Source organism: Papio anubis, chromosome 5, assembly GCF_008728515.1.
Source record: "Papio anubis isolate 15944 chromosome 5, Panubis1.0, whole genome shotgun sequence".
Lineage (NCBI taxonomy): Eukaryota > Metazoa > Chordata > Mammalia > Primates > Cercopithecidae > Papio > Papio anubis.
The window spans coordinates 74,003,801-74,019,380 of record NC_044980.1 but is presented as its reverse complement, the minus strand read 5'-3'; the positions used below and the strand labels follow the sequence as shown (position 1 = coordinate 74,019,380).

At 37.5% G+C, this 15,580-nt stretch overlaps 1 protein-coding gene across 4 annotated transcripts in view; it reads right to left on the bottom strand.

Moving 5' to 3' along the window:
• The window catches only part of RASGRF2 (Ras protein specific guanine nucleotide releasing factor 2), a 265,347-nt gene that overhangs the window by 127,478 nt on the left and 122,289 nt on the right, over positions 1 to 15,580 (bottom strand). For all 4 annotated transcript variants that reach the window (XM_031666740.1, XM_031666741.1, XM_031666739.1 and 1 more), the window contains 3 exons: positions 10,172 to 10,332; positions 8,803 to 8,869; positions 8,170 to 8,306 (listed from right to left, as the gene is read on the bottom strand). In XM_031666740.1, the coding sequence (XP_031522600.1) occupies positions 8,170 to 8,306; positions 8,803 to 8,869; positions 10,172 to 10,332 (365 nt within the window). The remainder of the gene's footprint in view (positions 1 to 8,169; positions 8,307 to 8,802; positions 8,870 to 10,171; positions 10,333 to 15,580) is intronic.

Here is a 15,580-nt window from a genome sequence, read left to right as displayed (position 1 = left end):
TTCCAAGTTGTCACCCTATTACTTGAGGTTCTTGTAGTGCTAATTCTACTGCTATCCATGCCTGCTAAGTCTCACTCATGATAAATAATTTACTCACAAGATTTGTAATTTTTAATTCGAGCACATGTCATGAGCCCCAGATTGTAGAAGTGTTGCTAATGGAGTGGCTTTGTGTTTTGGGCTGCAAGCATGCTTGGGATTTCAACATTCAAAAGTTATTTTTAAAACAATTTCTCAGTTTGGCATTTACACCATGTGAATAAGTCTGATTTCAAATCTGTAGGCCAGAGACACATTCTTTTTTTTTCCTTTTTGTGAGACAGAGTCTCACTCTGTCACCCGGGCTGGAATGCAGTAGGATGATCTTGACTCACTGCAACCTCCACCTCCTGGGTTCAAGTGATTCTCCTGCCTCAGCCTCCTGAGTAGCTGGGACTACAGGCATGTGCCACCACGCCTGGCTAATTTTTGTATTTTTAGTAGAGATGGGGTTTCATCATGTTGGCCAGGCTGGTCTCAAACTCCTGACCTCAAGTGATCCACCCGCCTCAGCCTTCCAAAGTGCTGGCATTATAAGTGTGAGCCACCACATCTGGCCACATTCATTTTTAAAGAGAAGATTTTTAAAAATTCAGAACCCAAGACAAAGACAAACTTCTTTCTTTCTTTCCTTGGGTCAAAGGGTACAGTTTTTTAGGTTCTTGTTTCACAAAGGGAATACCCTTTCAATGCCCAGGCTTTAAATAGAGAACTTGATTAATGGGCCTTAGGCCAACTTTTGCCCTCTTTATATGTTAATACTACTAGGACATGGAACTAATATCTAGTCTAAAACCACTCCCAAGTCTGTAAGTCTTTGGCTTACAAGCTTTTGTCTATGGCTTTAAATTCCCTTGTTTCTGGCAACAAGAGATTTCCCTTCCTATCCGTAAATATACCTACACATTAAAATTTTTTAATTTTACTGATTTTATATGTTAAACATTTCTGTTTTTATAGCAAGAGGGGACTAAATCAGCTTAGTCCTTCATACTACCAGAATTGGAACTTGAAATAAATGTTTTAAACTCAAAAGAGGAGATTTATGTGACCATTTCTGCACATCTCATTATCCAGTGTCAAGTCTCATTCATAAATCTTTCTGAGTCATTGTCAAGCCTTAAAATTATTTTAGGAATAAAAGGAAATTTTTACTTTCACTCAAGTTTCAGGGGAACAAAATGTATATTCAATCCAAACCGTACCTCAAAAGACTATGTAATGAATAGTCATATTTTAAGTTATATAAAAAGGTCTTTGATAATTAGCACACAACCTTTAATCTATCCATGAGATGGATGGATGGATAGATAGATGTATGGATGGAGAGACAGAGAGAGAGAGGCTAGATAGATAGATAGATATTATGATATATTTATAATAGGGGAATGGTTTTCAAAATGAGTTCCTCATCCCCAGACTTCAGGGACACCCCCAGGCTGCACAAACAGGAAAGTGAAAAAAAGAATGGCTCCTGGAGTCTCTAGGTCTACCAACTTTATTTCAACCAGAGCATTCTGCTTTTATCTTACTTCCATTTGGGACTTGGAGTAATGCTGCAATGAAGAAAGAGTTCTGCTCTAGAAAAAAAGTTTAACTACAATAGAATTGGTATATGTGAGTGTGTATACGAACAGACTTACAGAGGAAGGTGTGGCATACAATTATGGTTATATAAGCATGTACCCTGGTTGTTGGGAAGAAGTGACGCCTATATACAGTTCACTTAGTTAAGAAATACATTCAAATAAGCAGGGTTTCAGATATCTTTAATGTCATCTTGAATTTGTGTGAATTACAATAAACCTTGAAGTTAACAGGAGAACAAAATTAGATTCCTAGATCATAGATAGTCTAGTTCAGTTTGTAATGGGTGGAATGGGATCTGGGAATACGTATGTTCACAAAAGCCCCAAGTGATTTTGAAGCAGCTGGTCTTTGGACAAGTATTGAGAGTGACTTCTCCACCAAGAGTTTTTCAGGGTCTTACTTAAGGCAGTACCTATTTAAAGACCAGTGGTCTACTGTGTTACCATATTTTCCACCTTCCTGATACTTCTAAGTACTGGCAAGAAAGGTTAGAGTCAATTTTTTAAATTCACCTTTTTATGTTAAAGTAGAAAATTCCCTTTTGATTTCTGAGAAGCTATTTTTAGGGAGAAAGCATGTCCAGTGTGCTACAAATTTGTCTACACAGGTCTATATTTTGGGACATCTATCCAAACCAAGAAGCTCAGAGGTAAATTTTAATTCTGCATTTTAGTTAATAGCCATAATTACAGTGGATCTGTTTAATAAACCATTATGTATGACAGTGAGACAAGCACAAATGAATGTGCTTTATTGAAATAAATAGTAAAATCTTCAGCCTCCGATCATTCCCTATAAATAGATGAAAAAGGGGAAGAATTATTGGTTGAGACCATTAGCCACTTGTACTTTTTGCTGGAGGCGCCAACAGTTAATTATGGCCTTACTGGTGTAACTAAGAGTGTGATTAATCATTCAAGCAATCGTTCCTTCTAAAAATTACAGCTTCAGAGAGAGAGAGACTTGGCAAAGCTAAAAGTCTTAAGTTTTGTAGAGTTTCTTATGGGAAACTGGGATTGTAGCAATACTCAGGAACCACTTTCTCTTCTTAAAAAAAGAGCTACCTATGATTAGTATAATACAATAGAATAGCTTAGCAAGGTGGCTTCAAATCAAGCCAGAAAAAGTAAGATTTAGAAAAATAGTGGCCAGGCACAGTGCCTCATGCCTGTAATCCCAGCACTTTGAAAGGCTGAAGCGGGTGGATCACGATGTCAGGAGATCGAGATCATCCTGGCTAACATGGTGAAACCCCGTCTCTACTAAAAATACAAAAAATTAGCCGGGCATGGTGGCGGGTGCCTGCAGTCCCAGCTACTAGGGAGGCTGAGGCAGGAGAATGGTGTGAACCTGGGAGGCAGAGCTTGTAGTGAGCTGAGATCATGCCACTGCACTCCAGCCTGGGTGACGGGGAGAGACTCTGTCTCAAAAAAAAAAAAAAAAAAAAAAGGAAAAGAAAAGAAGAAAAATAGTGACAACAATTAAAAAGACAAAATACTGGAGAACATATATATTCATAATCTAAATAGAAAGAAAATGTTCACTTCCCTAGTCTATAAGGGTAGTGCCAGTGAATTACTATCTAGTATAAAAAGACAGAAATAGTAGAAAATGTGAATCTCATTGATAATTACAGAAATGTAAATTAAAACCACTAGAAAGCAAAAACACGTTTCCATTAAATAGAAAAATGTGATAAATGTGACAAATTCAACATTGGCAAGACTTAGAAGACAATTATATAGGTACCTTGTTGATGACGTAGTAAAATTATAACTTACATATTTCTTGAAGGAATTGTGGCAGTCTGTCACACCAGGAATCATGAAATAAGGAGAGTGATCAGGCTTTTTACACCAGCCTTATACTCTAACTACACACCAACAAGGGACTTTAAAAGAAAGGAAAAACTCCCACACAAAGATGTTTAGCACCTCATTATATATTAATCCTCAAACTTGGAAACAGCTCATATACTCAATGCTCAATTGTTCAGAAAAAGCTATAAAAGCAGTAAACTGATGCAGTTGAATATATTTAATATAATGCAGATGAATAATAGATAGCCAATATGAATATGAAGAGTTTACAGGAATATAGAAAGAAGTAAATGAGGTAAAAAGCAAACATGATGTATGTATACACTGAGACGCAAACTGTACAATTATTTCTATACAGCAAGATTGCGGAGACTTTAGAGATGGAAACAGTTCATTCTTCAGGACAGAGGTTCTTTAATTGTGCAGAAGTGATCTATGGAGCTTATGGAGTTTAGAATGGCATCTGGAATGTGGGTTAAGGAATCTGCATTTAAAACAGTCCTCACATAATTCTAATATAGGTTTTCTGTGGAAGCTATTTTGATAAACATTTTAGTGTGTTGGGTGTTGGGAATATTTCTAGTTCATTTTTGTGTCCATATTTTCACATATACACAATAAAATATTAAATAGGACATTTCAAGCATTCAGTAAGCTTATCTTATTAATAATGAATATGTCCAGAAATATACTTGAGAGACTAATTCTATGAATGGATATGTAACTTCTCCTATAAAAGGAAGATGCTTGAAGCAGGGAATGAAGCCAGCTGAGATATAGGCTTCTGGGTAGCAGACTAGGCTCAGTCAAGAGCACAGCACTCTGTCTCTACCACCTACCCACCTACCATTCAAACCCCACACCAGCAAAATCACTAAGTATACTAGAACAATCACTACTTCACTCAGCCTTTGGCAGCAGTTGACACGTGACCACTCCCTCCTCCTTGACACGTTTTCTTCACTCAGCTGCTAAGACACCATATCCTCTTGGCTGTCCTCCAGCTGCACTGGTGGTTCCTTCTTGGTGCTCTTCACTATTCTCCCTAACCTGACCCCTTTCTCAGTCTGCAGCCCTCTTACTTCTACCTATGCATATTCCCTTGGTGATCTCAACAGTCTCACAGCCTTAAATACCACCCAAATGATGTAGTATCTTCCACCCAGACCTCCCTCTAAATGCTGGACTTCTATATCCCACTGCTTATTTATCAACTCCACTCAAATGTCTAGCAGACTTCTGAGACTCAGTACATTCAAAAGTAAATTTCTGCTTTTCACCTCCAAATCTCTTTTCCCAGCAGATTTCTCCATCTCAGGTAATGACAACTCCATCCTTCCAGTTGCTCAGGCCAAAACCTCTGAAGTCATCCTTCACCTTTTTTCTCTCACATCCCAACTCTAATCCACAATAAAACTCTGCTGGTTCTACCTTCAGAATGAATCCAGACTCAGAACCCTAATCTCCATCTCCATTCCTGCCATGCTGGCCTGAGCTCTCAACATCTCTTGCCTGGACTATTGCAGCAGCCTGCTCACTCACCTCCCTGCTTCCACTCCTGCCCTCTGCCCTCAGCCCATCCTCACCACAGCAGCCACAGCAATCCTTTCAAAACCGAAGACAGTTCATGGCATTCCTTTGCTGAAATCCTTTAATAGCTTTCATCTGACTGAGTATAAGCCAAAGCCCCTTTCATTGGCGTAGAAAGGCATTTTTGATCTGGCCCATTACCTCAGTGACTTTCTTTTTCTTTTCTATTCTCCCTCTCACATACCCTACTCCAGCCACACTGCCTTTCATGGTATTCCTTGAAACATGCAGCCTCCTCCTACTTTACAGTCTTTGCAATTGCTGTTCCCTCTCACATGGCATCACATATTCACATGGTATCTCCATTACCTCCTACAGCCTTTGTTTAAAAGTCTCCTTCAGAATGAGGTGACCACCATTTAGAAACTCTACCAACCCACCCACCTTCAGCAGCCCAATCCTTCTTACCTTGCCCTATTACCTTCTAATATAAAATAGTATATACTTAGTTATTACCTTATCATTTATTTTTGGTCTTCCCCAAGTTAGAATGGAAGTTACAAAAGGTTAAGAAAATTTTGTTGTGATGGCACATGTATACATACGTAACAAACCTGCACGTTGTGCACATGTACTCTAGAACTTAAAGTATAATAAAAAAAAAAAAAAGAAAGAAAGGAAAAAAAAAAGAGTTCAAGGCCAGCTTGGTCAACATGGTGAAACCCTGTCTCTAAAAAGAAAAAAAACAAAAGAACAGAAAATTTTGTTGTGGCTGTCTCTTTTCTTCATGATATGTCAAAAATCTCTAGAACAGTGCCAGGCCAGGCATATAGCCCTGCATAAATATATTTGTTGAATGAATGAAACCACAAGTGTCAAAGCCACACAATGCCAAGACTCTGTCGGCCATAGTCATCTCATGTGATGGTATCCCCATCACTAAAAAAGATATAACTTGGCCAGGCACAGTGGCTCACGCCTGTAATCCCAGCACTTTGGGAGGCCAAGGCAGGCGGATCACCTGAGATCAGAAGTTTGAGACCACCCTGACCAACATGGTGAAACCCCCGTCTCTACTAAAAATACAAAATTAGCTAGGTGTGGTGGTACACACCTGTAATCCCAGCTACTCGGGAAGCTGAGGCAGGAGAATCAGTTGAACCTGGGAGAGGTGGAGTTTGCAGTTAGCCAAGATGGCACCACTGCACTTCAGCTTGGGCGACAGAGCGAGACTCTATCTCAAAAAAAAAAAAAAAAAAAAAAAAAAAAAAAAGAACTTCTGGTTAGCCTCCTTCCATTGAAGATATAATCTAATACAATTTTTTTGCTAAGCAACATAATAGCCATAGCATCTTGATGAAATAAGGAGGAAGTTGTATATTTCTACCTTAACGTCTAAGCAGAGGGAAAGACTCACTTAGACCTTTGCTAGTGACAGGCAAAGCACTGGGTGCCTTTCTTTAAAGGATCAGGCACAGAATCATTCACACACTCCAAGCATCTTTCTCTCTTAACAATGCCTCCCCAGTCATGCTAAGGAAGGTCACCTGAGCTTCCATCAAGTCTATATCTTAGGGGCCCCAATTATATCATAAGGTGGAAGGCAGAAGCAGGTGGAAAAACACCTTTGCCTACTCCTATTCTCCTCATTCTTCCTACATATCTTGGCTTCATAACACGCACACAATTTTGTTGCATTTAGCTGTTTCCTTCCTTTTGCTCCCTATGAGCCTGCCTATTCTCCCTGAGAGCAAGAACCACAGTCATATTCCTGGTACCTGCACAATATCTGACACCACATGGTGATTCCTCAATAAATGTTCGTAGAGTCAGTGAATGATCCAGAGTTTCATAAAGTAAGAGATGTGGTACAAATAGGGAGAAACTTAATATGCTATTAATTGATATAGCATAGAGCTAATGAAAGTATGAATAAATCACCACAAGGAGGCAATTCCACAAAAATGGAAGATCCCATATTTTCATTTCCTAGAAAAGAAATGGCTTCTCTTCTAGCTATTTATTTGCCATCGAAGCCATCCTGAGGGTATATAAGTAAAAGTCCAGCATAAGGCACTCTTGTAGAGGATGTTTAGAGTGCTAAACAGAAAAAAAAGACCCAGATTAGGTTTACATTCTGACTCAATGCAGCTGAGCAGCTTTTGACAAATGCTTAAATTTGCAAACCTCAGTTTTCTCACCTGTGAAATGGGACTAATTTCTCTCTGCTTACCTTCAGAATACTATTGTAAGCGTCAAATGAGATTAAGTCTGTAAAACTACTTTGACAGATAAAAATGATTACTATTGACATTCATTTTCTATTTCACCTCAATTTTCAGTCACCCAAAAAAAAAAAAGAACTAAGTCCGAAGAACTATGATAGAATTCATGTTTCCACTTAAGTCTTACATATAAATTACTCTTCCCAAAAAAAGTATGAAAACTACAATATATATCTTTTCCATGTGCCCAGTTTCTCTGAGTTAACAACTTTGAAAATAATTATCAAGTCCTTAAAAAATATTTTTCTTACATAGCAACACTTTTCCCCTACAAAGCGAAAATTCATATGGAGCTTGAATAAGAATGCCCAAGTTCAATCATGACTAGTTTTGGCATATTCTAAATCATATTATTTCCTAAATAAATGGAACAATTCCCTAACTGGGCGCTGCTGATCAAGGAAAGGTAAACAATTCTGTTCCCTAATTTTTAAATATATGAAATACAGGAGCTCATTTTCAGGTTTCATACTAGAGATGGTGTCTCTTTTGATTCTTTAATTCATGATTTCCTGCCATAGCCCTTGTTGGCTGTTTTTGTATCTTTCACCATTATTCTGCTTCAGAAACAAATAAGCAAAATATCGAGTGGAGCCATTAGAGAATTTATTACTATAAATTACTATAACAATACTGTTCAACACAATTGATTACATTTGCAACTGGTGTAAAATGCCCAGGAACTAAAATCCAATTACCACATTTCAGGCAAATTTTAACCTTAAGAAGAAGAACAAACAACAACGATAATGATCACAGCTTATCAAGATACATAGTGATTATGGCAGTGACCATAGCAATGAGTGTAATTTTTTAATAAAAATAAAAGACCTCTAAAAAATATCCCCAAAAGTTTAAGTTGTGAAATTTAAAAAACAAAAATTTGGCAAAAGCCACTTGCTTACCTGACTGATGTCACTCATCCAGGCAGCTTTCTCCTGGCGTGAGGGCGCTAACAAGACAACAGTGAAGGCAGCAGCGTCGGGAGGCTCCACCACTATTTTAAAATCCAGGTGCCCAAACACTTGCCCAGAACCTTTAGCTTGAACACATGTAAGTCAAACAATTAGATGAGAATACAAGAAAAAAAAAAAAAAAAGAGTGATAACTGCCTTCACATCATTCTATTTATACAATCCATTTGCACTCAAATCGGGACTCTCATTTCAGCAATATCGTACTTCTCAGGCATGAAGAGGGCTTTATTAAGCTCATAAGCAGATGAAGAAGCTGAGGTCAGTAGGTTACTTGAGACTACAATCCTGGTTTCCTTCTGATTTCATAGTTTTTTTTTTTTTTTTTTTAATTCCCATGATTTATAGAATTCCAACACTCTAATTCAACTCTTCTTTCTTCTCTATCTGCCACTTAATAGTCACTATCACAAAACAAATTCAGTAAAATGTGAATTCCCAAAGATGGTTTAACAAGGCTCATGGGCTAAATGGTTCATACATAAATGACTTTAGGGAGTTTGTCCTCAGCCTCTCTCCCACCTCTAATTCTAATAGAATCCTAAGTGATCAAACGTGACTTACAGTCATCATCGCTTGCATCTGGCTCCTCAATCAATGTGCAGTCTATTAGAGACAGAACCCCACCTGTCTGGAAACAAACCAATTTTTCATTAAGACACTGAAGGTCTTGTGTAGACTGGGAAGCTCTGATTTGTAAACACTATATTCAAGTTGCCATAGAAGAAAGCATAGCAATTCTGCATCATAAATAATTTTTCATAGAGTCCAAAATTAAGCTTAGATGTGCAAAAGGAAGTGAACTCATTTAACTTCAGTAAAATTCTTCCTTTTCAACCCACTCCCACTCAGTTGTTTATACAATTTAGCAAGTCAGCTGATGGGGGACTTAGATGGCACCACAGTGGCTTTAGAGAGTAATGCAGCTTAGCAAAGGGCTGAACTCACCAACCAGGATGCGGCTGAAGCAGTAGAAAGCTGTCATCATGGTGTTGAATAATATTTGTAAGCAATAATAAAAAAGGGTATAGATAGGCAAACTTTTTCCGTAACGGGTCAGATAGTAAATATTTTAGGCTCTGCAAGTCATATGATCTCTGTCACAACTACTCAGATCTGCCACTTTAGCATAAAAGCAGTCACAGACACAAAGACATGAGCGTGGCTGTGTTCCAATAAAACTTTATTAACAGGCCAGGCACAGTGGCTCACACTTGTAATTCTAGCACTTTGGGAGGCCAAGGCAGGAGGATCACTTGACGCCAGGAGTCATAGCAACACAGCAAGACATTGTCTCTATGAAAATTTTTTCAAAGATTAGATGGGCATGGCAGTACATGTCTGTAGTCCCAGCAGCTTAGGAAGCTGAGGCAGGAGGACTGCTTGAGCCTAGGAGGTCGAGGCTGCAGTGAGCTATGATCATGCCGCTGCACTCCAGCCTGGGCAACAGAGTGAGACCCTATCTCAACAAAACAAAACAAAACAAAAAATTTTATTAACAAAAACAGGCTCTAAGCCATGGGCCATAGTTTGCTGACTCCTAGTACAGAGCAAGATAAAATAGCATTTAGCAAATATTGCACTGGTATATTGTAGCGATTTGACAAGATTTTTGTAGCTCGGTAGTTGTCAACTAGTATATAACTTTGTATATGATTATACAGATACAGTATAGTATATCATTTTGTCCAGGTTATGATTTAAATTGTATTTCTTCATGGTGATGCATACTTAAAATACATTTCTATTACTCTGAATTCAAATGAAAATGAATTAAATGGCAGAGTTGGTAAATGCACATTACCTCACTCGTTATGCAATCATGACAATCTGTTTTATGATAATACCAAGCACGGGAAAGTCACAAGTGAGTTAACTTCAATACCTTGTAAGTGCTTGGAAGATCAGTGGAACAGTTATGGAAAATCAGTACCTTGAGCAGATGCAGCTTCCCTCCTGAACTTCTTGTGCATATTAAAAAGTGTTTTGTAAATAAGAAGCATTGTCTCTCTCCTTCCTTTTTCAAAGACAACGAACCCAGGCGAACTTTACTAAGCTTCCCCCTCTCAACGGAAGGTACTTGAATAAGAGAACCTGGTGATTACAAAAATGAAGAATACACAGCAATTAAAATTCTGTCAAGTGAGGACCATGTCCATGGCAATAAACACTAAGACCTGTTTCCCATAATACCAGGGATTGATTTTATGTGACACATCATCAGAACAAGTAACTCTCTTCCAGTCTGAGCAGAAGAAACAATGCATTGTATTTTAAGGGCTGAACTGTTCCTAATATTTTTGTGAAACACTGTAGACTTGATTCTTCATCTATAAACTGGAAAATAAGTTTGAAAGAAGGCAAAATCGAATTCAAAGAATTAGGCACTTTTGCCATCTGTCCTTAGTGATCTGACCCAATCAATTTATGTGTTTAATAATAACATACATATTACATAATTATATAGAGTAATATAACACAACAAAAAGCAAATGCAATGCATTCTTCCTAAAGCACAGAAGGTAGATAAATAGCATATTAATATAGTTTACCTTGTATTTTAAAAATAGAATGTACATGTATATTATAAAAAGATATAAATTATATAATTCAGGGAAATTTAGCTAAGAACTATTTTTAAAGGACACCTATTTCAAGTTACATTTAAATTATGTGTGATAAAAATTATTTGTAGAATCTAAACAGAAAATAAACCACGTAAAATCTATACCCAGTATACTACTATGAGCAAAACTACCTTCCATTTAATGTAAGAAGCTATACACAGACTTTATAATACCAACATTGCCTTTGATTATTTCTAGATTTCACCCTCATAGTGACCTCCCCGTACCCCAAAACAAAATTCCAATCTAAGTTAAATATCAAACTAAAAAGTACTAACAAAGATTCTTGCAAACCTCTTGATTCTGACTTCTGAAGTGCCCTGAGATAATCATATTTCTTACATTTATTTAACCTACCACCTACCCCAAATACAGCCTTACACAGGCTCATATTACCCTCAGAAGAATCATTAAGTGCATATCCAACCCTTGAACATTAACAGCAGTCATCACTAAGAGATGAGATTGTAGACAACCTTATTTTCCTCTTCATACATTTTTCTAGTTTCCTGATTTTTTTAATGAGCACAAATTATTTCAATAAGCAGAAAAACACCACTAAAGTTCTTCATATAAATAATATATATACATAAGTTGGTAGAACTATGATTGAGTCACAAAATGTTCATATTAACATATGAATGTTGCAAATTGCATCTACTTTTTAACAGAGATTGAAAGGTGTACAGGGTGGCAAGAGACCCAAGTTTCCACGCCTGGATCTCACACTGTCTATTTCGGTGACTGCTGCAGTGGGATGCTTGACAGACACAGAGTAGGCAGCTATTCTGGGCCTAAAGAATAGCAAGGAAGCAGTCCTGGGTGAGGTGTGGGACTGGGGAACAATGGGCCAGGAGACGGCTTGACTCCTACAAAGGGATGGGTAAGAGGAGAGTGAATGAAGGAGGTGAGGTGGGTGGGAATAAACTGGCTGGTAGCCCAGGCAGCAAGGAATGACATAAAGTACTGGAGGCAGGGGAAAGCAGGAGGCCGAAGTTAGGGAAGTCTATGAGCAAGTCATAGCAGCAGAAGGCTCTGCTCATGGGGCTCAGGATGCAATCAAAGCCAGAGGCCTTGCAGAGGACGTGATTCAATGCCTCCCATTTCACAGATGGGGAAACTGAGGTCTGAGGTTAAGCAGATTGCCTAAGGTCATGCCTAAGTGAGAAGTGAGTGATGTAGCCAGGGGATTTGGCCACATAAAATATGAGACTCAGAAAGAAGACAGATGGGAAGAGAGTAAGTTCTAGCTCTGCCATGGGGGCCATGAGTCATCAGGTCCATGAGTTAGGGCTGAGTGAAAGACTGAGGCTTGGACAAATAAGCTTGGTGGACAAATAGGTTTGGGAGTCATTTTCAGAAAGGCTATAAGCAAGCTGCGAAAACTCAATAATAATGTGTTCGTTAGTAAATGCTTCTAGCAATTTAGTGATTTTCTATGTCAGAAATTATAGAGTACATAAAAATAAATACAATTTAGAAAGAAATTAGAGAATATACTGTTAGCTCATATATTAGCAATTACTGTGGATTTCAGCTGTGAGACAAAAAAAATAAATGGTTCCTTGGCAACCATACACTAATATGCTTAATCTATAATTGTTTACCTCATATCCAAGTAGGAGGGAGACATAGGAGACTGTGTACATTAGGTACATACAGAAATGTATACACCTGAATTAAAAGTAAGAAATTGCAACACTATGGTTTGTGAAATAATCATATTTGGAAAAAGCATTTTAAGTGGATTTTTTCACATTTTCTCTTGCATTTGACATGATGTTTCAACACAGCTATGAGATATGAAGAAAGGATTCCTTGCTAGCTAATACAAAAATTAGAGAAATACTTAGTATTCATTTAGTGATTCATCAGATCATTGCTATAGCATGATTCTTTGCATCCTGGTCATCAGTCTGTCTAATAATTGGAGTCAACTTCCAACAAAATTTTTGTTATTTCAATCACTTCATTCCCACAGAATGGTATTCAAGACTATGCCCCTTATTCTGAATTCTACTGAGTAATGAAAAAGAATGAAGAGCCATTTCCAGCTTATTGGGTTAGGCATTTGGGAAGATATAACTGTCTCTAGACCCCAGGTTACAATTTCAGAGAACACTGGTACATTGAAAGCACATGCCTTAGAGTCTAGGAATGATTAAAATACCAGAAATGTCCATGTCTTATTCTCAAGGCACTTAGTCCTGTATTCAGTCACCTATATTTCATTTTCCTGATTTACATTTCCACAAAACACTGTTCACAATGCATAATAGATTTTATACAAAACGTCAACTTAGAGTGCCTTTATCTTCTACTAAACATTCATATATATTTCATGTTATTGAAAATAGGAAGTCATTCCAAATTTTGGATCTTGGCTTTTAAAGTTTATCATAATCTTGCAGGTCCTAGTCTAGGTGCTTTTGTAAGCATTAGCTCATTTTTACAACAATCCTAAAAGATAGCTACTACTATTAACTCCAATTTAAGGAGAAGAAACTGAGGCAGAGAGAAGTTAAGTAAATTGCCCAATATCACACAGCAAGGAAGTAGGGGAGACAGGATTTGCTCTCCAGTGATGCAGCTCGACTGTTTTCCTATCATTGCCTCAGACACTCACACATTTATTCAACAAACTGTTAATAGATTTTAGAAAACAATGATAATATCAGCCCATTACTGTAATATAGTCTTCTGTATCCTATCCATCAGACTAATAATTGGAAACCATTTACAATAAAACTTTCATTATTTCAATCACTAAATCCCCATCAGAAAACATTCAAGAGCTGCTGATGCCCTTATTCTAAGGTGACCTTTCAGATGATCTGGATGACGTATTTTTTCTAGTTCTTATGAATAAAAATTCACATAAGGTGGAAACCTCATGCACACATGCGTGCGCGCACACACACAGAAATAGACCACATATCAACCCTAAAAGTAATTAACACAAACATTAGCACACCTTTAGAGATAAATTGTAGACCATTTCATAGAAAATAAGAATCCCTCAAAATTTTTTTAAGTAACAATTTTTAAAAACACCTCAATGGGTCTTAAAGTCGTTAAGGGTGTTATGTAAAAGTGATAATAGGAGTAACCAAAGCAAACAATGCAAACTTTCCAAATTGTCTGTGATTGTATTACTTCCTAATTTCAGATTAAGGTCTGAATTTTAGAAACCAGCTTTACTGTATAACTCTTAAACAACTAATCAAAGCACGCATGCAGAAAAATACTGCTAAAAGGCAAATCATTATATTGACATCAACACAATAATACCAGAAATATTCATAGCTGACAGAAGTGCCTTAAACATGCAGTACATAACAAGGAATTAATAACATATGGGCATGAACAAAGGGAGAAATTGTCCATGATTGTTTTCTCTCCAATTGCAATGAAAAAAAAAATGACATCCAATATTTGACCTTCCAGCATTTTTCATTATTGAAAGTTTTTTCAAGCTCGGACCTAAAAAAGTTTACATTTTTTTAGCAATATAGTAAATGTTTATGGGTAATAATACTTCCCAATCAAAAATCCTTTAAGAAATTATACACTATAGAAACTTTTGTCTCCATTCTCACATACTATCAAGCACAAGTCAATTAGTAGACATTTTCAGCGAACTCCAATACAAGAAAAATACAACATAAAACACTTTACAGTCATAATTGCAATTCAATAAATAATTTAATTCAATGCCCATTTTCCAGGTACCTGTAACAGAAAGCATCATACTAGACAAGGCAAGGCAGAGAGAATTCCTAAGCGCTGACCTTCAGAGTTGACAGCAACCAGGACAGAGAGGCACACAAGCAGGTACCTCTACACGAGGATGAAATACAAGCACCAGGGGTAAAGTGCCTTGGAAACAAGCGGAAGGGAAATCCATTCTAACTGGAGGAGAGGGGAGGAGGAAGAAGAGGAAATTATAAAAGGCTCCTTCGAGGTATCTGATCTGAGCCTGGTGGGACAAGCAGACCTTCGACAGGCACAAAAGAGATGGATAAGGACATTCCCAGCCCCCAGGCTGGGGACAGCACAAGTAAAGGCACAGAGGCTGGCAGGCAGGAAGCCAATGTGGGGACACAGTCTGTGCAGAGGAATAGAGGAGGCATTACAAGGGCCTGATGTTGCTAGCATTGTATTCCACCCTTATTTAAAGAAAAAAGAATATCTAAAGCCAAAAATGAGAAAAGGAATAATTTCCTAAAATATACTCCCAAACTTTAACATATATGTGGTTTCTCCTTGTAAATAAATAATGGAAAATAGAATGGCATGCATTAAACTTTTAAAGTAGTCTGTGCAAAAATTAATGTGCACAAAACATTGTCTTGTTCTTGAGGAGTAAAAAGAGATTTTAAGCAGTACATTATGGTAGGCAATGGCAACACAAATATCTTCAGATGATATTGGCACATTATAAACAGAAACCACATTAACGATTGAGTTCCAAATTTATGGTCCACTTCTCACCAAATTCAAAATTATAAATGTGTGCAATATATTGTCTCAAATCAACTGCCTGAGGCATTCTCCCCTCCCCCAGAGGACCTAAGCACTAAAAAAATAACTTGGGATGTGGTTTACGTCTTGCATTTTGAAATAACAGCCGAGGAGAAATATGCACTGTCAGGCTGTTGCTTTTCCACAGTTTCCGGCACAAATATCTTCAACTCTTCAAAAGCTTAATTTAT